At 41.7% G+C, this 20,674-nt stretch overlaps 3 protein-coding genes across 6 annotated transcripts; 2 read left to right on the plus strand and 1 right to left on the minus strand.

Moving 5' to 3' along the window:
* The first annotated feature begins 1,353 nt into the window (after positions 1-1,353).
* gtf3c6 (general transcription factor IIIC, polypeptide 6, alpha) lies at positions 1,354-4,050 on the plus strand. Of its 3 annotated transcripts, none has more exons than XM_053427358.1 (6): positions 1,354-1,502; positions 1,821-1,901; positions 2,022-2,085; positions 2,612-2,656; positions 2,757-2,864; positions 3,017-4,050. In XM_053427358.1, exons 1-6 carry the CDS (start codon positions 1,479-1,481, stop codon positions 3,142-3,144), a joined length of 450 nt encoding a protein of 149 aa, XP_053283333.1. In that variant the 5' UTR covers positions 1,354-1,478; the 3' UTR covers positions 3,145-4,050. The 3 variants fall into 3 exon arrangements, with proteins under 3 accessions (XP_053283333.1, XP_053283334.1, XP_053283335.1); XM_053427359.1 differs by having other exon boundaries at positions 3,020-4,050; XM_053427360.1 differs by having other exon boundaries at positions 2,757-2,905; positions 3,017-3,155.
* Positions 4,051-4,228: 178 nt separating this feature from the next.
* On the plus strand, positions 4,229-9,417 carry calub (calumenin b). 2 transcript variants are annotated; one of them, XM_053427356.1, is made up of 7 exons: positions 4,229-4,350; positions 6,001-6,243; positions 6,434-6,627; positions 6,730-6,896; positions 6,992-7,052; positions 7,222-7,421; positions 8,059-9,417. In XM_053427356.1, exons 2-7 carry the CDS (start codon positions 6,014-6,016, stop codon positions 8,161-8,163), a joined length of 957 nt encoding a protein of 318 aa, XP_053283331.1. In that variant the 5' UTR covers positions 4,229-4,350; positions 6,001-6,013; the 3' UTR covers positions 8,164-9,417. The 2 variants fall into 2 exon arrangements, with proteins under 2 accessions (XP_053283331.1, XP_053283332.1); XM_053427357.1 differs by lacking the exon at positions 4,229-4,350 and adding an exon at positions 4,552-4,682.
* A 2,302-nt stretch (positions 9,418-11,719) lies between these two features.
* On the minus strand, positions 11,720-18,952 carry LOC128444113 (cadherin-related family member 5). Its single transcript, XM_053426420.1, has 16 exons — positions 18,703-18,952; positions 17,798-17,924; positions 17,477-17,691; positions 16,771-16,827; positions 16,588-16,680; positions 16,401-16,487; positions 16,178-16,288; positions 15,864-16,034; positions 15,361-15,451; positions 15,132-15,238; positions 14,833-15,033; positions 14,613-14,744; positions 13,901-13,979; positions 13,625-13,815; positions 13,509-13,529; positions 11,720-12,730 (listed from the first exon to the last, which is right to left on the minus strand). Exons 2-16 carry the CDS (start codon positions 17,886-17,888, stop codon positions 11,720-11,722), a joined length of 2,658 nt encoding a protein of 885 aa, XP_053282395.1. The 5' UTR covers positions 17,889-17,924; positions 18,703-18,952.
* Positions 18,953-20,674: the final 1,722 nt, after the last annotated feature.

Below are 20,674 nucleotides of genomic sequence, written 5' to 3' on the forward strand. Positions count from 1 at the left end.
CTATACCTGTCTGATATTTTACAGTCCACAGTCAGCAAGGCCCCAAAATTCACCTCTGTAAAATAACTACAGTCCAAACAGACAAAAAAACGTGATGTCTAGATTCTCACACGTATGTTCATGTCAACAAGGCTTTTGTTCCTAATATATTTTCCTTGTTGTGCACTTTGATTATAATGTAGTCATAGACATCCGTATCCGCCCTATCATGTCACCTCGAATATGTCACAGTCTGTGTCCTGTCTTGTTTCACCTTTTTTGTGTCTCCTCGCTTAATAAAAAAACATAAGTCAATCAGACATATTCTGTGGTCTTTGATTTATTAGCATTTCTTACCTGGCGTCTGGGTTGTGTGAGTGATTTTTTTCCCTTCTTTTCGTTGCTGTTATTTGCGAAATATGTTTGATGTGTGTGCCTCTTTTTTTGATTTTGTCGCCTCTGCCTTTAACAGATTCATTTCTCCTCTGGGATCAATAAAGTGTATCGTCTCATTTCATCTCATCTCATCACTCGGGTTATGGCCTCCTGCAGGTCAGGAGAACGTTAATAACATTAATGTTGCATGTAGATGAGCGCACCTACAGGTAGACAATATTTATATCCAGTCGTACTCAGACGGATGGAAAGATATGGAGATAGACAAATTGCTAGATAGATAGACATACAGACAAACAGACAGACAAACAGATAGCTGGATAGATAGATATATAGACAGACAGACAGACAGACAGATAGGTAGGTAGATATACAGACAGACAGGCAGACAGATAGCTTGTGCATAGATATATAGACAGACAGACAGGCAGATAGATACATAGACAGAATGAATCAAAGACAGATGGATGGATAGATATGGAGATAGACAAATTGTTAGATAGATAGACATACAGACAAACAGATAGCTGGATAGATAGATATATAGACAGACAGACAGATAGCTGTATATATATATATATATAGACAGAGAGACAGATAGTTGGATATATATATATATATATATATATATAGACAAACAGACAGACAGACAGGTAGGTAGATATACAGACAGACAGGCAGACAGATAGCTTTTGCATAGACAGACAGACAGACAGACAGACAGGCAGATAGATAGATAGACAGAATGAATCAAAGACAGATGAATGGATAGATATATAGATGGATAAACATAGAGAAAGACAGACAGACAGACAGACAGACAGACTGCCGGAAGGACAGATTGATAGATAGATAGAAACGGCTCAGTTATTAAACATGTAACTGTAAACCTGAGCAACAGTGCCCCTCAATGGTCGGACTCTGTAACTGAAGGTAGAGGAGACTCAAAACACTGGACCAACGTACCCTCTCGGACACCGTACATTCGCGGAAGTAACCGAAGACATGCTACAGGACGAGAGAGCGGCAGTTTCCTCTTGACAATATTTGCAAGACTCGATGCTTAACCTGATTGGTATTATAATATTTGTATCACTGTGAACATGGACGATGAATGGGAAGAAGAGGTATGGAATTAAAAGTCCTAGCTCGTTAGCAACCGATTAGAAATGATAACTAAAATGATTTCAGAGTTTTTGCTTGTGTTGACTTAAACACTTCGATGAGAGGTTTGGGGAAAAACTACTCGGCAAATGTTGTTTTGGTTTTTAGCGAGTGAATCCCACAGGTGATTTATTCCCATTCAGATCTAATTATTGTATAAATAGTTCTGTTGTAATGTTTTTGTATTGGTTTCTATCTGTGCTCTTTTCACCTATTGAAAAATGATTGTGTTTAATAATAATTAAAAACTTGTGTCTTTGTGTGTGTTTGTGTTTGTTAAGGAGCAACTTGTTGTGGTGGAGCTCTCCGGTATAATCAGTAACGACTTTCTGTCCAAATGTCGAGGCACATGCAAGATACTGGTGAGTTGCAGGTGTTGTGTTTATATTGTGTCTGTGTGTTTGCATGAACTTTACATAAACATCACTGTCAGTCTGTCTCTGCAGAATCCCTTGTTTTATTTTGTACATATTGTGTTCAAGGACATTGACAGTGACAGGCCCATGATGCAGGTTGGACAGTATGTGTTTGCAGGAGAATATGAAGGTAACAATGAACCTTAAAAAATACCTTCCCATCTTCTTGAAGCAGGTTGCTGTGCTGAAAACGCATCACTTTACTAACTAGTTAGTAATTTGCTAACTTGATATGCAGTTACTCTTTCCATTGATTGTTGTATTATAAATATCTATTTCTTACCTTCATATAATTTATTTCTATTCCTATTTCTATCTTACACATTCAATGGTCTTTCCGCTCCCACTCAATCAATGCATCTCTCTGATCCTGCCCGAGTCTTTGTTTTCATCTTTTGTAGGACACATCCTAAGCACTTCACTCAATGTCCAAGGTTTTCTCGGTAATGACAAATGTGGGCGAACTGCACCTGCAGGAATCTGATAATAATAAAAGCACCACAGATATCTTGTTATACAGTAGATGGTACAGACATTTTAGATGCTTTATTTCTGAATATTAAGTTTAAACAAAAAGCAATCAAATAGTGGACTATATTTACCAGCAATGAAAGAGCTCAAGTGAAATTTGTATCTGTATCCCTCCCTCTTGAAAGACGCCTTGGGAACGTGTGTGCTGTTCGAGGAGGGACCACAGAAAGGTAAGATATACATTTTCAGTGTTTATTGCAGTGTTGAGGTCAGGGTTTACTTTTGTTTTTCTTTTCTTATTCTTTTCTTCATTCTGGCATACGTGTACAGGACAAGGAGACAGTGCTCCAGAGCTCAAATACATGTGCCATACTGTGAAGAAGCTGATGATGCAACGAATCTTCCTCACTGAAAAGAAAGAGGGTGAAACCAGCACAGGTCAGGCTGAACGGCTAAACTCAACATGATGGAAACCTGATGTAATCCCTGTCTTTTAATAAAATTATTATTGCTTGTTGTTTGTGGCACAAACTTTAATGTATTGCTACTTTTGTTAAGAATCTAAATATGGCTGGTTTGTTTTCTCCCAGCAGGAAGTGGTGATGGCGACGAACAGCAAGGCCCAACCTCTCAGTCCAATCAAGGAGAAAATGTGGAACAACAGGGGAAATCAAGAGAAGAGATGGAGAGCATAAATTTAGACTCGGCTGTGGGTTGAGCGGTAGAGGCTTCACTACATTATGACTTTGCTATGCACCTGTACAAACACCAGCATTTGTGAAGCTGTGAGGAGGCTCTTCAATACAGTTAGGTGTACAGGAAATCAGGAACAAGGAGACTTGACAGTAGAAGTGGAGGTCTTTTACAATATGCCTTTTCTTCACTGAGCCTCAGAATCAGGATAATTTACCATGCAACTTAAGTATATGGCAAAATGTTACCTGAAGGTAAAAACAGGCTTTAACAATTCAACATGTAAAAGCATCTCTTTCGGATCTGCATGGTACGAGTCTTGGGGGCAGTTATAGAAACTTGGGGAGGAACCTCAGTTTAGTGGTAGGAAGTGCAGTCATAGTGTGTAGGATTAATTCATTGACAGGAAATTGATAGAAAACTATGGGATTTGGGACTTTTTCTTTGGATCAAAAGGGAGATCTGATCAGTTGGAAATACTGAGTATTTTTGTACGGTTTTGATTGTTGGCTGCAGAATATTAAATAATGAAAATTCTAGTTGCAGCCCTCTACAGAAATCTGCAAGAACTGTAGGGTTAGAGAAGAGTAGTGCTCATTATAGAAACAAGTTTGGTACTTTACTACAAAATACACGGCCCAAATTTGACCTTTTTGTGAAAAACTGACTCCATTGGCACTATTATAGCAACAGAAACCCATCAAGGAAGGAAATACAGCTGTTTTATTTGTCGATTGAATAAACATGACATCTTTTTTTGAAACATGTATATTATATTTATGCTATTTTGATTTGTCATGTGCTTTTATTCCCTAGAATTGTTGCTGCACTGTTGTGGATCGAACGTTTGTTTAAAACTCGAATGTCACTGAGGGCTCAGATCCCCTGTATGATAAGAACTGTGAATAAATCAAACAACATGGAAACTGAAGGTCATGGTGTTGATCCTCTTTCATTGTGATAGTGAGTTTGTAAAACTGCTGGTTTGATCTTTCTCCTGAGTCGGTGTCGGTTTTATGAATGAACGGGGTTTTGTTGACTTTGAGGACGTGGCGGTTTTCGGCCAATCCAATCACCGATGGTCCCTTGGAGTGGACCAATCAGCGAGCGACATCGCACTCGCCTAGCCGCAGCCTGATTGGTCGGTTGGCCTTTTGGCGCAGGAAGTGCTTGGGTGTGTTTCCGAGGGGCGGGACTAAGACGGCAACGACGAACTTCCCTGAAGACACCGGTGAGTTATCCTCCTTAATGTCGGTGTTAAATACAATAACAGACTTTAAGTGTTTCTTCGGCCGCCTGTGTTCGAACAGACACGCCACGAGCTGGTCTGTAGTTGTCTGTCCATCCTCTCCCGACGAGTGGAACGGCAGCGGTATGCTAGGTTAGCTGCTGTGTTCGTGTCTAACCTTGGCTGTGGATTCTAACGGTGCGAGTTGCAGATAACTTTCGCTCCCGCTGTGATTCGTCTCGTTATTTAAAGTCACTGGGCGCAGTTAACGGGCCGAGGTTCGCACACAGTGAACGTGTCTCAGTGAAGCTGTAGATAAAACGGTGGACGTGACGGTAACAAAACTCTTTTCTCCGTTCGATACGTAACTAAATGTTTCCTGCTGTTGTAATGACAGCAGCGTTAATGTGTGTTAATCTGTAAGGTCTGTTTTTGATGCCATGTTATTGGTGAGTGTTGTCCCCCTGTGAGGGAATCCAGGTTGTGTACGTGTCAGTGTTTCAGCTGTGACTACATAGGAAGAGTTAGGTGCAGGGCTGGGCCATAAAACAACATCACTGATAATTACAATGTAATTTTCATTAAATGTTCAATGTATATCAATGTATAGTGTAAGCACAGTGAGGAGATATAAAAGTAAAGAGCAGTGTTTAACAGCAACCTCAACCCACGAGCCAAAATCTCTACTTTAACTTTATAATAACAATGATAACCAAATGATGATAATAACAAAGATTCTGATAATAATAATAATAATGTGCCTTTTTTTGTGATGATTACCAATATCGACTGATTACTTGTCTTGATCAAATTTTGGCCACATCATCAAATCCTAATTGTTGAGGGTTTTCCTATTCTTCAACTCCTTCTGTCATGTTTATTATGCTTCACCTATATCAAACTAGTGATGTCTGACAACAGGTCTGTAATAAGTCATGAAAATAATAATAAACCTTATTTGTATAACCCTTTTTTAAAGGAATGCAGCTCAAAGTGCTTATCATACAGTTTAAAGACAAATAAATACATGTTTTTAAAAATAACACATGTTAGGGAAGGTTTGATGTTCGGTTTTCATGGAAAGCTAATTTAATTGGGGGGGAGGCTGTTGTTTGTAGTGCTTAAAATTGTATTTCTTTATACTGAGACTTGTGTTCTCCCCATTTTTTTTTTTTTACCAGAGGTCAGATTAGATTTTACAAACGTATCTCAGTAAAATACAATTGTGCAACAGTCCCAGTCTTTAAAAAGTCAATCAATGTTTCTGAAACAGCCCAAACATAACCTGGTCATTGTAACCTTTATGAAAGGAGGATTTGTTGCAGGGTTGTTGCATCAGACTGTTTCAACTAGTTGTGACTTACAAACTAACAACTAAGTGTAGTTTGTTGTCTAGTTTGATGAGTTGAGTTTCTGTTAATGTTTGGAGAATTGCTGAGCTCATGGCTGTTGAACATGTTTAAAGTCAGCTGCTACAAATTGACCGAAGTGGATCAAGTGAGGGCCTGGAACAGATCAGCTTAGCAGTTCACCTCTCATTGCGTCATTAAGTATTTCCTTGCACTGTGAGTCAGACGCTTCTAAACTACCATGTGGAAAGTTGAGTAGCCCCAGGTTAATAGCGTTTTCTTGTCTTTTTTACTTCTTGTCTAGACGGTGTTAGCACATGCACATGATGGAGCTCCGGCCACTTGTTATGTGCTTTGCTCTCTGCGTGGTTTACGCCACCAGCAAACCAACAGAGAAGAAGGAACGTATTCATCACGATGATCCCCTCAGTAACCGAGAGCATGATGACGCCGAGAGCTTTGACTATGACCATGAAGCGTTTCTCGGGCAGGAGGAGGCCAAGACTTTCGACCAGCTCACACCTGAGGAGAGCAAGGAGAGGCTCGGGTAATTACACATATCAGACAGAGTGTGAATCTGTTGACTCACTGGGCACGGCAGGAATACACGCATCATACTTTTTATATAACTGTGGTAATGACCTAGTTTGCCCTCAGGGAGCAGAAAAGTTCATCTGAGATGACATCACTAGATGTTGAAAGGGTACTACAAAAACATTTTCCCAATGTCTCTGCAGCATGTTGGTTGAACGTATAGACGAGGATAAGGATGGCTTTGTGACAGCCGAGGAGATGAAGAGATGGATCAAACACGCCCAGAAGAGGTGGATCTATGATGATGTGGACCGACAGTGGAAGAGTCACGACCTCAACGGGGATGAAGTGGTGTCCTGGGAAGAGTACAAGAACGCCACCTACGGATACATTCTGGGTACAGTTGCAGATGTCTCTTCATTTTGTATACTTTAATGTATCCCAGCATATGTTTCCAAACGTCCACATGTTATATGAAGCTGTGACCTTTGACTTGCAGATGACCCCGACCCCGATGATGGTTTCAGCTACAGGCAGATGATGGCTCGCGATGAGAGAAGATTTAAAATGGCCGACCAAGACAACGACTTGAAAGCCAACAAGGAGGAGTTCACAGCCTTCCTTCACCCGGAGGAGTATGACCACATGAAAGACATTGTAGTGCTGGTGAGTCACACTCGCACCTTGGTGTTAGATAATGACTTTAACACTGTATCTTTACGTCCTCTCTCACTGCCGGTTGTTCTCTTTCTTTTCTGTAGGAAACAATGGAAGACATCGATAAGAATGGAGATGGTTTAATTGATCTTGATGAGTACATCGGTGAGTTCCTAAAGCTCAGTGTCTATTCAGTATCATCAGTTTGTGAAACATCTTTTTTTATGTAGTGATGGATTTTATGTTGTTAGGCTCCTGCAAATATTAAGCACTTTTACAAAAATCTGCAATTTCTCACTCGCGTGCTCGTCTCTTTTTATTTGTTGTCCTCTAGGTGACATGTACAACCAGGAGGGAGACTCTTCAGAACCAGAGTGGGTGAAGACAGAGAGGGAGCAGTTTTCTGAATTTAGAGACAAAAACAAAGACGGGAAGATGGACAAGGAGGAGACCAGAGACTGGATCCTGCCCAATGACTACGATCATGCTGAGGCCGAGGCCAAACATCTCGTCTACGAGTCGGATGCAGACAAAGTATGTGAAAGGGAAAACTTCAAATGATTTCAGATACCATAAATGCATGTTTCTCATAAATGTACTTCCTGTCTTATTCTGTGGATATTGAAAAGATGGGGAATCGCAGGTCTGACAACACATGAATGTATTGGTGGTCTTACGCAGAACAATATACAATTTAGTGGTTACTGCTTTGGTGATATTATGCCCAATGAATTAAAGTAGCGCAGAAAGTTACACAAGTTTACATCACCTCACTCAAAATGTCTGGGTTATACCTGCAGTTTTTCCATTAAAAGCCATTCAGCTGCACCTCTTGTCTTCCTGCCTCAGCCACTGGAAGGCTTTGAGTGTGCAGGGGAATTCATTGTTAGACGTTGTTAACCAAGAAATAACAGGCTCATTTTATTTTAGGGCTTTTTTTTACATTTTGCTAACCAATTTAACACAGTTAATGAGGATCTGACTTAATCACAGCTCTAACAAAGCATCAGCCTTTCTGTTATTGTAGTTCTTTAGATTCAATTTGTCAGATTAAGATGTAAAACAACCTTAATTGTTCAGTGACACAATTGCAAATCAGATCGATAAAATACTTAAACTAAACTAATGCCTAACAAGGATTATCATGTTTGTTACTCTCTCTCTCTGATAGGACGGCCTCCTGACTAAGGCAGAAATCGTGGATAAGTACGACCTGTTCGTGGGCAGCCAGGCCACCGACTTTGGAGAAGCTCTGACTCGACACGATGAGTTCTAACGTCTCCACCTCCACAGACTTTGTGTTCATCTTGTGTTTTCCACCTTACTCCTCCGACAGTAGATGGAGTAGTTTCGAACAAGATGAGTTTGCCTAATCCAACGCCACGGACAATAATTTATTTTTTTGTCAGGGAATGTGTCCCATTGTACACACTAACATTTTAAGTAATGTGTACATGCCTGGCTAGGGTGTCCTTATGCTTAGCTGTGTGTAACTTGGGATATATCACCGGCCTTTGCTCTGCTTCCACCCACTTTCCATGTCTTGTCTAGGTTAGTCGAAAGAACAAACAGTGTTAGATGACACTTTATTTCGGTTGAATTTATGTTTTTTTTAATGAAATAGCCATTTTTTGGACAGAACAACAAGTTTAGGCTTGCAATATACACAATAGTTGGTCAAAGCATTTTCCTGCAATGCACCGGACTGTGAAGAGTAAAGCTAATTTCTAGCCATCTGTCGAATCACGTAATCGAGCCCAGACTAAAACAGACTAGTTACTGATTAATTTGAACTTTTGTTTTCATGTCTTTATTGATCATTTATTGCGTAGTATAGTGTGTTTGGAACAAAGAGTAAATATAAAATTCAATGAAGACAATTTGGACAAGTGCAATACAGTATCATCAGTGGGACCATGCTGTGTTTGCTGTACTTGTGGTCCCCCAAAGGCAGCCATGTCAACACGAGCAGTGGCCCCTGCTTCAGGGCTGCTTGTGCTGTTGAAGGAATCAAGATGTGTTTAGGGACTGATGGATACTTTGACGTTGAAGCTGCCTCCTTTCTCATCAACTCAACAGTTTGTGTGTGTGAGTGTGTGTGTGAGCCTGTGTGTGCATGTGGGTGTGAATCTGTGTGCGTATACATTATCGTGATGACTGACTTCCCTCGTGTGTTTCAGGTTTTGTTTGATTCAGCTGAACTTACTGAACTAACTGATATCATATGCGTGCCAAGCAAGAAAAAAAAAATCTTAATACCTTTTTATTTTCCTTCCCCTTTCTCCAAATACATTTGTTATTCTTATATTCTCACTTACCCTTCACCGCCATTTATAACCACTGTTGATACTTTTTATGATATACTGTAACGTATATGACAATGTTTTTTTACAGGCTCACTGCAGCAACAAGCATTTCACGAGTGACTTGACTGTAAATAAGTTGTTGGTCTGCGAACCGAGCACTCTGACGAGCAGGTCCACTTTTTGTGATTGGGAAAAATGTCTCAATTAAAAAAAAACAATTGGAACTTGTTGTCTGTTGTGTTCTTTTGACTCGGTGTGCTAGTTGAGTTTATCCGTACATGGTAATTGGTTTCACAAATGATGTGTTCTCATACTCTGCAGCCACGCTGTTTTCTATGGAGAGCAAGATATGTCAACCAAGGATTTTTTGATTAACTAAAAGTTTTTTTTAATTTTGATTAAAAAGATCTGAAATCCTCAGTTTTAAGTTGTTAAGTTAGAATTTGTCTGTGTTGCATTCGAATCCCTTCCAGCTTTCTGACATGTTCCCCAGCTTTCTGCTTCTTCAGGAAATGGGCCGTTTCCTGGTTTCCTTCAGGCTGTTGACCCGCTGAACCTTGGGTTGTTGTTTCAGACCTGTTTCTTCTCACCATTGCTTTCAGGAAGTCACTTTGTTTCCTAATGTCCCCATAAATAATCTAATATCAGCTAATCTGCAAACACTGCAAAGTATCACAACTGAATACAAATCTAATGCTTGTTGTCCATTTTCAAGACATGTCAGTTTTAGCAACTGAAGCCTAGGGCTTTTTTTACCCTCCTATATCTCATGTCTGTATGACGTGTTATCTTTATATTCACACCTTAATAAAGTGTGATGAGCACTAAGGCAGCTCGTCCTTTTTTAATTGGCCGTTTAGAAACTTTACTCAAGCTGTCGTCCTTATGTTTTCTTTGTTGTAATAAACTAATACTAATTCATCAAGAATGTTTACGTCAAAGTTGCACCGAAAAGTCTCACTTTGTGCTTATGTTGCTTGTACGTGTGTAGAGGTGTTAGAACGAGTCGGATAATCTCCAGGACGGGGGAAGCTAACGTTGCATCATCAGAGCTGAAATGATAGATTGCACATTTTCATTTTCACAGTCACACTCTGCTTGCGTGCAGGTGTTTAATAATCTCGTAAATATTTACTTTGGGGATTCCCTCAACTTCTCCTCTCAACATCCTCCATTGGGTCATGTTTTCACTTTTGGCAAAAAAGAAATGTTCGTGTAAGAGTGATAAGTACTGATATTATGTCAGAATGATAACATGCAAACAAAGGGTTAACATAAGGTCGATTATCAAGAATTCCCACTGTTCTGAAGGAATTCAGAAGGAATCTCAAACACTATTCAAACAATCTAGACATAAAAAATATAAAAAAATATTACTTTTTCTACCAGTCTGACTTTTCTTGGGGATCCTCCAATTATTATTGCAGAGCAACCTTAAACTTAATGAAAACTATTTCAATTGGTATTCCTAAATGGAACCATCTCAAAGCTTAAAACCTTGAATAACTTCTCGTGGTCCATTGTTTCAGTCAAACAACAACTTTACTCACGTTCAACGAAAAAAATGGAGGCAGCTTGTAGAGTAGGCATAATTAAGTAATTAACGACGAAGTACACAATGTAAAAGTTCTGAACATACAGATGTGCAGCTACTTACATGGTAACCCTACAACCACAGGAGCAAAAGAGCTGCCGGTGGCTCACAGACTCTGTGATGTCAAAGCAGGTGTCGTTTCTACATTACATTACATTACATTACATTACATTATATTACATTACATTTATCTGACGCTTTTATCCAAAGCGACTTACAATAAGTGCATTCAACCCCGAGGCTACAGACCCAGGACGACAACAATCAAGAAAGTACAATTTCTTCAAAATAAAGCAAAACTACAAATTGCTATAAGTAAGTAACATTTTTTTTTTTTTTTTTTATTCAAGGTATAGTCGGATAAAAAAAAAACACGGCTGAAGGAGAACACCCACTGTGACATCAATGGGAATGTGTGGTCAGTCCACACTGTATATATAATGTACATGTTAGATATTCTAACTGCAGAGACGAGCCTTTCTTAGTGATTTCATGTGGATTTACCCCCGGACCAAGAATACAGTCGTATTATTCCTAAACAAAGAGAATATATTTATGATGACTATATTATAGACGAATATGCTGTTTTGTTGGAAAAGCTCTGTATGTCAAATAAGTTTGTTATTTGACCTGTGTCTTGTGCATCATACATGTCAGCTTGCCTAATTATGTGATGTGAATGTTAGGGACTTTTTAATTCATCTACATTAATGTGCGTTATGTGTCTTCAATCAGGACAGTGTGTAAACATATGCATGTGGCCGCTGTGCTGTCTTTACAGAAAGCTGCCCTCTTCCATGACTCAGCAGAATCAGACCGTCATGTTTGTTGTGGATGATGTGTTCTCCTCATCTGCTTCTTACATCCTCCATGTTCTGTCGTTCTGCCCCGTCACACTCAGTCCCTGCCACATCCTACTGATCGTAGTAACATCACTTACTAAAGGTGATAAAAATAGGATTACATCGAGCCATCACTCGCAGCAGCTCTTCTTCATCTGACTCTAACGCATCGTCACTTTGCCTGTCTCCATCTTCATCTCCCAGAAAGCCGTCGTCATCCTCCTCCCCCGCCCTGCGGTCGACCTGGGTGTTTGCTGAGTTCTCTGAGGGCCTTCTGTCCTCAGATGGCCTTCTGTTCTCAGATGGACTGCTGGTATCTGCACATGGCTGCTGTGGTGGGTCTACCTGATCCAGCGAGGTGGACGGTTGGTCTTCCTCCATGCATAGAGTCATCGATTTTCGCTGTGGCGTCACCGGAGGCGTATCAAGTGGTGAAGTATCCATGTGGACCAGCTTGGCTTTGAAAGGTTCCTGCTCTGGGGTGGGTGGGGGCGTGCTCATCTGCTTGGGGTGGGATGAGGACAGTAAAGGTGAATACGGGGGCGTCTTCACGCGAGATTTGCGGAATGGTTTGTCTATTTCTGCATAAGCAATGCGGGTTTGACTGCATGGAGCGCTTGATTGAGAGGAGGGGCTTGTGACAAGGTCAATGATGTCATCATAGGTGGTCGCTTGTGAGTCGGGACGGGAATAAGGTGTGTTGGGGCTCGGACTGGTGTTGGGTAGTTCTGCAGGAGGCTCCCGGGGTGTAGCAGGCGGGGAGTTAGGATTTTCTCTGGATGGCACAGCGTCTTGAGCCTTGTGTGTAGGCCTCAAATCCACAGTGGCTGGGTGAGAGGTGGGTGGGCTACGGGAGCTTTTGATTGGTAAAGAAGCATTTTTAATGGAGATCACAGGGCTGCACACGTTCTCAGGGAGGACCAAGCTGCTGTCGAGTGCAGCAGGTGCTCCAGGTGCAGCAGGTCCTTGGCAGGTGGGGAGATCTTGGACGGTGTAGATTGCAGGTTTGTCAGTGAAGCTGAAGGAAGGATTACAGAGTCCATACTCTTCCCTGTTGTTGGGAACTTCCTCCGTGTGTGGCATGGCAGTGCGGTGACTCACCTGAGGATAAACCACAGTCATTGAGGCAATATTTGAAGGAAATGTTGTGAGACTCAATGCAAGTAACATTACCAAAAAACAAGAAATGCTAATCTGATTGACACCCCTCACATTATGTAATTTACATGACAAGGTAAGATTTAGAAAAGCACTCAGTAGAGCGCATATACTTCTGCCAAGGCCGAAGAATTATATATAAGTGAAAATAAGTTATTGTTATTTTAATTATTGAAATTGAAAAAATATAAAGAAAAAAGGAGGTGGTCTAAGTACAGATTTATTTGTGATAAAACATAGTCTTAAACAGTGGAAAATCAAGGTCTGCTCATTGTTCACTGAGATATGAACACAAATTTAAATACTGGATCTGATCCTTAATTCATTATCTGCACCAAATTGTAATGAATTCTTTGCAGGACTATGCTTCATCCCTCTAGCAACATTGGTGGAAATCAGTTTTATAGTTTTTGCGTAGCCCTGCTAACGCACAATGAAAAGCTAACCTACTTACCAGAGGTAATAACTGTTACAGAAAAGAGACCAGGCTTCTCAATAACCATTAAGGGGAAAGAAATGAATTAATCCATCAAATACCGTGTTAGTGTGTTACCTTCCACACTAAGCTACCTTACATGCTCAAATCAAATGAATAGTAAAGACATCTTACACTTACTAATAATAGAATGCTTATTATATACGTATAGTCTTTGTAGGAATAAGACAGGAAATCAGGACAAGAGAGAATCGAAGCTACAACAAGAGAAAATGAATAACTCACCAGATTGAAACACCGCAAACTCTGTGAAAATATCAACAGTAGGAGAAATCTGAGACCGTATTCACAAACAAACAGGCTGACTCTGGATGTAGATTCGAGTCACATAGTGTCCTCACCACATTGGGGTGTTTTCCCTGGGCCACACAGCCTCTCTCCAGTGGGTCCCTGTTTCCCCTTCGTTTCCTCTTCAACCACGTCACCAGAGACAGGACACATCCACCCGTAGTCATGAACACCACGCTCAGGAAGAAGGCTTTGCCCACAGTGCAGCCCGTCAGGCGCTCTTCTCCCAGTGGACTGTGAGGAACTGCAGTGCACACAGAAGGACGGACAGAGTTAGTGTCAGCAGGCTCATCTGCAATGAGTGTGCATGTCGGAGTGTGTGTCCTCACCTGATTGTCCTTCAGTTATCACCTCGATCACGACAGTAGTAAAGGTGGCATCACCTGACTCTTGGTCTGTGGCTTTCACCTGGAAATAAGTTGGACTGTTTATCACATCATCTTCATTGTGTCTTTTCTAAGATTCCGATGAAAGACATAGATGTTGTGTAGTACAATGAACTTGCTTCACTATAATGTGCAGTAGTGTAGCCTATACATATTATTGTTCACTTGCTGCAACTAACTTAAATTGTATATATTTTACATTAGTGCGGATCATTTTATTTACAATTTCAGTTCTTTATTACTATTAACCCCTACAAGGACGTTATGTTTTCACCCCTGTCCATTTGTTTGTTGGTTTGTTTGTTATTTCGCAAGATTATGTAAAAACGAATAGATAAAATAGATAAAACTGGGCAGGACTTCAGTATGGGTCAGAGAAGAAGCTGTTAACGTTTGGTGCGATGATATCTTTTTTTAACATTGCGAGATAAGCTGCTTTTTTGACACTTTCACAGATTATCCGTGGAATAAATCTAATATTTGTGAGTGTGTGTAATTTGGAGCTGCTTTATTTAATTTAAGGGATCAATTGGGCCTTGGCATCTGATTCCATCTAATGCTCACATCATTTCTTGTCACTGGTCTTAACCACGAGCACTCACTAATACAGCCCTTCAATCAAACCCATCATTATTACAATATGTTTGAGGCTCACCTCTAGGGTGTGTCTCTGTTTTGGTTTGAGCTGGTTGGACCTGGCGATCACAAGGCCCTCCTGTGTGAGCTGGTAGAGGTCTGTGTGGTTGGATGTAGGGCTGAAGGTGAAGCTGATCCTGGGATTGAAACCCTGTCAGTTTGTGGAGAGAAGGGAGCGACGGTGGGTAACAGAAAACCAAACAAATACAGAGAGCCAGCGATCATGTAACCGTTCACACCTGCTCAAAGTCCTGGTCTTCTACGTGTAACATCAGCACTTTTCCACCGTACGTGTTCACCAGAGAGGCAGCGCTCTTTACCGCAGTTACAAAGCCGTGATATTCAGCCTCGTCAAACACCGGGTGGAAGTGGTTCACTGCCAGGATTCGGATCAACGCTGTGGCGACAGAGTACTTCCTGGGGTCATCATCCTGGTATGCCTGGGTGAGAGACACACAGAGAGAGAGCACGGAGGATGGTCTGGGGAGTAAGAAAGAAATGTTAAACCCGTCATCAACACAGAGCAGCTTAGTCTTACCAGGACCTGAAGATGCAGCATTGGAGTTGTGAGTCTGTCCGTCACACCCTGAGTCAGTTTCATCTCCCCTGTCACTCGATCGATCAGGACACGGCCATCATCGTTGCCTTAGCATGGACACAAGCACAGTTATAGATGCACACATGAAAGCGTACAGCATAATTTGTATCTATACTGTACATCTGTCTGTGTGTGCGTGTGTGTGTGTGTGGGTGTGTGTGTGTGGTACCTGAGAGTATGGCATAACTGAGTGGAGTGCTGAGGCCTCTGTCTCCATCCACTGCATATATAGGACCAGGAGAGAAGTCCAGCACAATGTCCTGCAGCATAACACACATCCGGTGCTTTACTCATCAAATCCTCACAACAGCTCACAATACAAACCATGAATGTTGAGTGGCCTGAGTCATCTGGACGTTATCAACTGAGCTATGTCAATTTCCAGATGATCTCAGAGTTAGAACTTGTGCAATGACAACACTAGACTCAACATGAATAATAAACACAGGAGCGCATCAAAAATGTGGCAGTATATTCTGTAAGGTCAGATATAATACAATCACACCTATGGTTCCAGTGTCAAGGAAGTGACACATGCGTTATCGAATTTTCCACCTCTGTCCTTAAAAAGCTTTACATGAAGTTAATAATATAGTTAACACAATCCAGGATAACATTAGCACATCCTCCAGTATATAACACTGGTGATGTGTATGAGCTTCAGCCGCTGACCTCCTCCCCCTCCGTGATATTGACTGTGTACACAGGACTGGTGCAGATGTGACTGGTCTCATCTTGGAACAGCAGCGTGCAGGGCAGGAACTGTGGGTACTGGTCGTCTCCATCCAGGACGTGGATGGTGATGTTGGCGCTGGTGTTGAAGTGCTCAGCGGTGCTCATTTCCTGAGGTAATGACAAGGCAAGTTGTCTTTGGAGAAATGGACTGATGGGGGGTTCGTCTTTTTGTGTTAGTTATTGTCAGGAGCATCATGACTCTGGACATTGAGGTGGGTGATGTCAGTGTAGCGGGGATGTGCAGAGCATACCGAGGCGTGGATGGTAACAGTCAGCATGGGTTGAGTCTCATAGTCTAGAGGCTTGGACAGGATCACTTCTCCACTGTTTGGGAAATCAAGCTTGAAATAATCTGCATCAGGCTGCAGAAAACACACAGAAACAGAAATTCAGTGATCGAGTTTCTCTCTCGTGGTGGAGGCATGCAACTGTTCTTGATTCCATTCTTGGTAAGAGAGAAAGACTAAAACTCACGGAGGTCTTGTCAATAGAGTAAATGATCTTGTCGTTATCTGCGTCAGTGGCCAGGACGGTAAAGATCACAGTGTCCACTGGAGTCAGCTGGAAATCACCCAAACAGAAAGGCAGACAGGAAACACTTCACACATTCGTAGAGGCAGTTTCATTCAGTCTGTTTTGTGCACTAATTTGAGTGTCATACCTCACTTATAATAAGAGAGTGGGTGGAGTTTTCTGCAAACACAGGCGAGTTATCATTCTCATTAAGAACCTCCACCATGACCCTGTACACACTCTACAACAACAGCAGATAAAAAAGATGCAGACATGTGTAAATGGAGGACGACACATGAAATCGTGAACGAGATGATGGGACTAAGAGCACCTGAAGTAGATCGTCCTCATAACATTGTAACTCAGCCATCAGGACGGGACTCTGGGCCTGAGAGATGAGAACAGAGAGAACAGACCGGGTATGAAAAGAAGTCTTTCGTTCAAGATGATAAAACATTTAAACACAAATTCTATGTACAAATACTTGAGCCATAAATATTTGAATTACCAAAACACTAAGAACAGGCTTGAGTCAAGGTATTGACAAAGCAAATATCCAAATTTATAATGTTCAACTGTGCTTCAGGTACACTGTAAAAATCCCCTCCCAATGTTTTATTAAGAGTATATTAGGAAGAAGGAAGCATTTTTTAGAGGTAGACAGTCACACACTGAACTGACGCTCTGAAGCACATTGTGTTGAGAAGGTGTAACGTTGAAACTCTTCAGTCAAGCAATATTTTCATTTCAGGGATCGAGTAACAGAAGCAGACAGACAGGGAGAGAGAGAGTCTCTTGATCTGGTTGACCCTTTAAAAGCTGATGTAAGACAGCTGGCTACGAGGAGGATGGCTGTGACGGATTGTGTTTAGTCCAAGAACAAGGATGTGAAGTTCAATGTCCGATAGTTTGTTCTAAACCTAGATACGACTTCCTCACTGCTTTATAATTCTTGCATCAGTTTCATCGAGTCTTCATTATAAGAAGTCTGAAACACTCCGATCAGTGTGTTGTGAGAGTTTATCCAGAATTGTTACCTCCCGGTCAAGAGCCTTGTCGACCGACGTGTTCAACCGGATGTATCGTTCATCCAGGAAGAACCAATCTTTGTCTTTTCCATCCAGGATCCACTGTACCCCTTCCACTGTGGTGTCAGACGAGAGCTCAGCGACAACTTCTCCTGGGGGGCTGTTTTCTCTGACCGTCACAAATACATCATGTCCATCCAAACAACCGCCCCACCCTGACATCCCTGTGCAAACGTAAACACAGACACATATACGCAGTACGGTAACAACCCCGTTCCTTCTGGCCGAGAACCACACGCTTAATAGGATCAGATGTGAATTGGCTCTAACCTTTGGCTGTGTGCAGACATAGAAGGACCAGCAGCAACCAGACTGGAGCCTTGGCCTGAAATGGAGTCAGTTTGAGTTCAGGGAGGTCCATTCCTGGGCTCAGCGAGGCCTCAGGGGCTAGTTCTGTCTGGGAGAAGAGCAAAGTGTAGCACAGATGTTTTAAGACCTTCAGAAACTTTGTCAGATTGTGGAAAAGACGCATAATATGCCCCCTTAATAACAGGTTTCATCTTCTTCATGAGATTTATAGATTGAGCTTCACTCTGTGTCTTGATAGCTACACATAAATACCCTCTCCTGATCTAAAACTGACACACACACACACACACACACACACACACACACACACAAATATACTCTGTCTCCTGTAATTCCCTTTAATCCCTGTACCTGGATTTCTGCCTTGTCTATCACGGTCTACAGAACAAACCTGTATAATGGTTGTGTACTGTCGTTCTTCTTCTCATGCTTCTCTTTAACAGTTGCTCTCTTTTTCTGTTCCCTGTCGAGTTCTGCAGACAATAGCCCCACCCATTTTCCATAGGCACACAAATGATGTTGTAATCACGAACCTTTCTAAAACAAACTCTGAAACCTGATGTTATGTTTTGAAAACAAAATTCAGCTTCAGATACCATATATCTCAAATCAGCTGAGTAACTCTGAGTGTCTCTCGAACTCTTTGTGTGTCTCTGGGTTCAGTTGCGTGTGTTGGCGCATGTGTTTGAATTTAGAGGAGGAGAAGGGGTGGGGGGTCTTAACAGGACCTGGGGTCACATCCCACTAAAACAATAACTCTGCAACCAATGAAATGTAAACAGACGTATTCGCTTTCTGTTACAAACCCAACTGAGTCAGTGTCAGTATGACCGCAGACCGTCTGTGGATTTGTTCAGTCCACTGACCTGTTGCTGTCAAATCCTCTGCCGCTCGTCCATATCCTCCTGACTGGTGATGGAAGCAGCATCTCTGATTCTCAGACACAAAACCCCCCCGGAAAAGTCACTCAAAAAGCCACGATGCAGCTTTTAGGAATAAACAAAGCAAGAACAACAACAACAGGATGACACAGGCCACACACACACACTGCCGTGCAAACAAAGACCCCCCTCCACGCACACATTAAAAGGTAGACAGCAGCTTATGGTGCATGTCCTTGGATAAACGTCAGCTCAGTGGGTAAAGCTTGAGGGCGGGGCTAACCTGGTCAGGGACGAAAGCGTGATCCAATCCGATTGGAGATGGCAAGAGCCGGATGGTGAGGTCGGAGCACATCTGACCCTGGATATGTGAATTTAGGGGATTTGTCTGGAACAAAGACACTTGACCTTCATCAGCAGAACGTCATGCAATCAAAGCTCAGCAGCCTGGGCGTCCAATCAGCTCTCGTCACAGAGGAGATCCAGAGGTATAATTTAACTCTGCCAAATCAGGTCTCTGCAGCTTGTATCATAATGTAAATACAGATGTATTTTAGGTCATTGTTCAGGTTAAAACTTGAGTCTTAGCATGTTCTTTGGTCACACAGCTTGTGCCTGTTGGATTTGCTCAATTAGCAATGTGCAACGACTAATTGGGCCTGACAAGGGATTAGCTATCAAACATCGGCCGTTCGCCTTGTGAAGATTAACCCACATCCTTCTACACTCTTGTCACAGCATGCACAGGCACACACACGCATACACACACACACACACACACACACACACACACACACACACACACACACACACACACACACACACACACACACACACACACACAAACACACACAGTGAGGAGTGTTCTCCACATATCTTCAGGGCTGTGATGAAAGAAACCGTCTGGCTCCATAAGAGATGTTTTGGTTAGTGCAGACATGTGAGTGGTTTCCATTGTAAGAGAAGAGCAGGAGGGGGAGCAGGAGTGTTTAAAGACTCAAAAGGGCCTCAGGGGGAAAAGGCTGAACACTGTGCAGGCTGTGTCTCGGAGAAAGACTGAGTAAATGTTTAAAGATGGTATTTAAAGATACACAAGTCATAGTGAAGTGATACTGAGAGTGTAATGTTGTTATGATACTCTGCAGTTAACAGTATTTGAAAATGACTCATCACACAGGCTTCCAGATTGGGTGAACTGATCTGTAGTGTCTGGACCTGACCACTGGATGTCAGCAGATAGGTCGTGACAGAGGATAAGGTGGATCGATCATAGCTCTTTGACCTCTGCAACATCAGAACATTTGTTTTTCCAGAGAGTGTGTATACGTGTATGTGTGTATGTGTGGGTGTATGTGTGTATGTGTGTGTGTGTTTAGTTTTTTCTTATAATGATACTGAAAATGAAACCAATTTAAAACTGAAACGCACATTTGTTGAGGGCTGATTCCACTAAAGACAGACATCTCACTGAATCAAATCTACTACAGAAGCTTTTGGGAGAGTAACTCAAACCCACTCATGAAATATTCACACATTTACTCCTTTATGCATATGGTATGTTTGCTGTGTGTTATTAGTCTATTTGTGCATAAGATAACATCTCCTGGGCAAAGCTAAATTTGCATGATGTACTGATGGAAACATTGCCATAACAAATGTTGAATTTGAATCAGAATTTTAAATGTACATAAATCTATTTATTTAAATAGCAAGATAAACCGCTAAGGATGAGGACAAAAAACTGAACAAATAAGTTAAAGAATGGTGTAAAAAAAGTAGGGGAATATGCAGTATATTAGAAACAGGATGAAGATAATGTTTTCTAGCTTCACTCTGCACCATTGACTAAACTCAGATTATAAAAGTCTCTGCACACGTCAGGACTCAAACAATAAAAAAGTGACAGCATGATGTCGAACTGTTGAAGGAGGACTCACTAGTGACACGGGGTAATTCT

Source organism: Pleuronectes platessa, chromosome 7, assembly GCF_947347685.1.
Source record: "Pleuronectes platessa chromosome 7, fPlePla1.1, whole genome shotgun sequence".
Taxonomy (NCBI): domain Eukaryota; kingdom Metazoa; phylum Chordata; class Actinopteri; order Pleuronectiformes; family Pleuronectidae; genus Pleuronectes; species Pleuronectes platessa.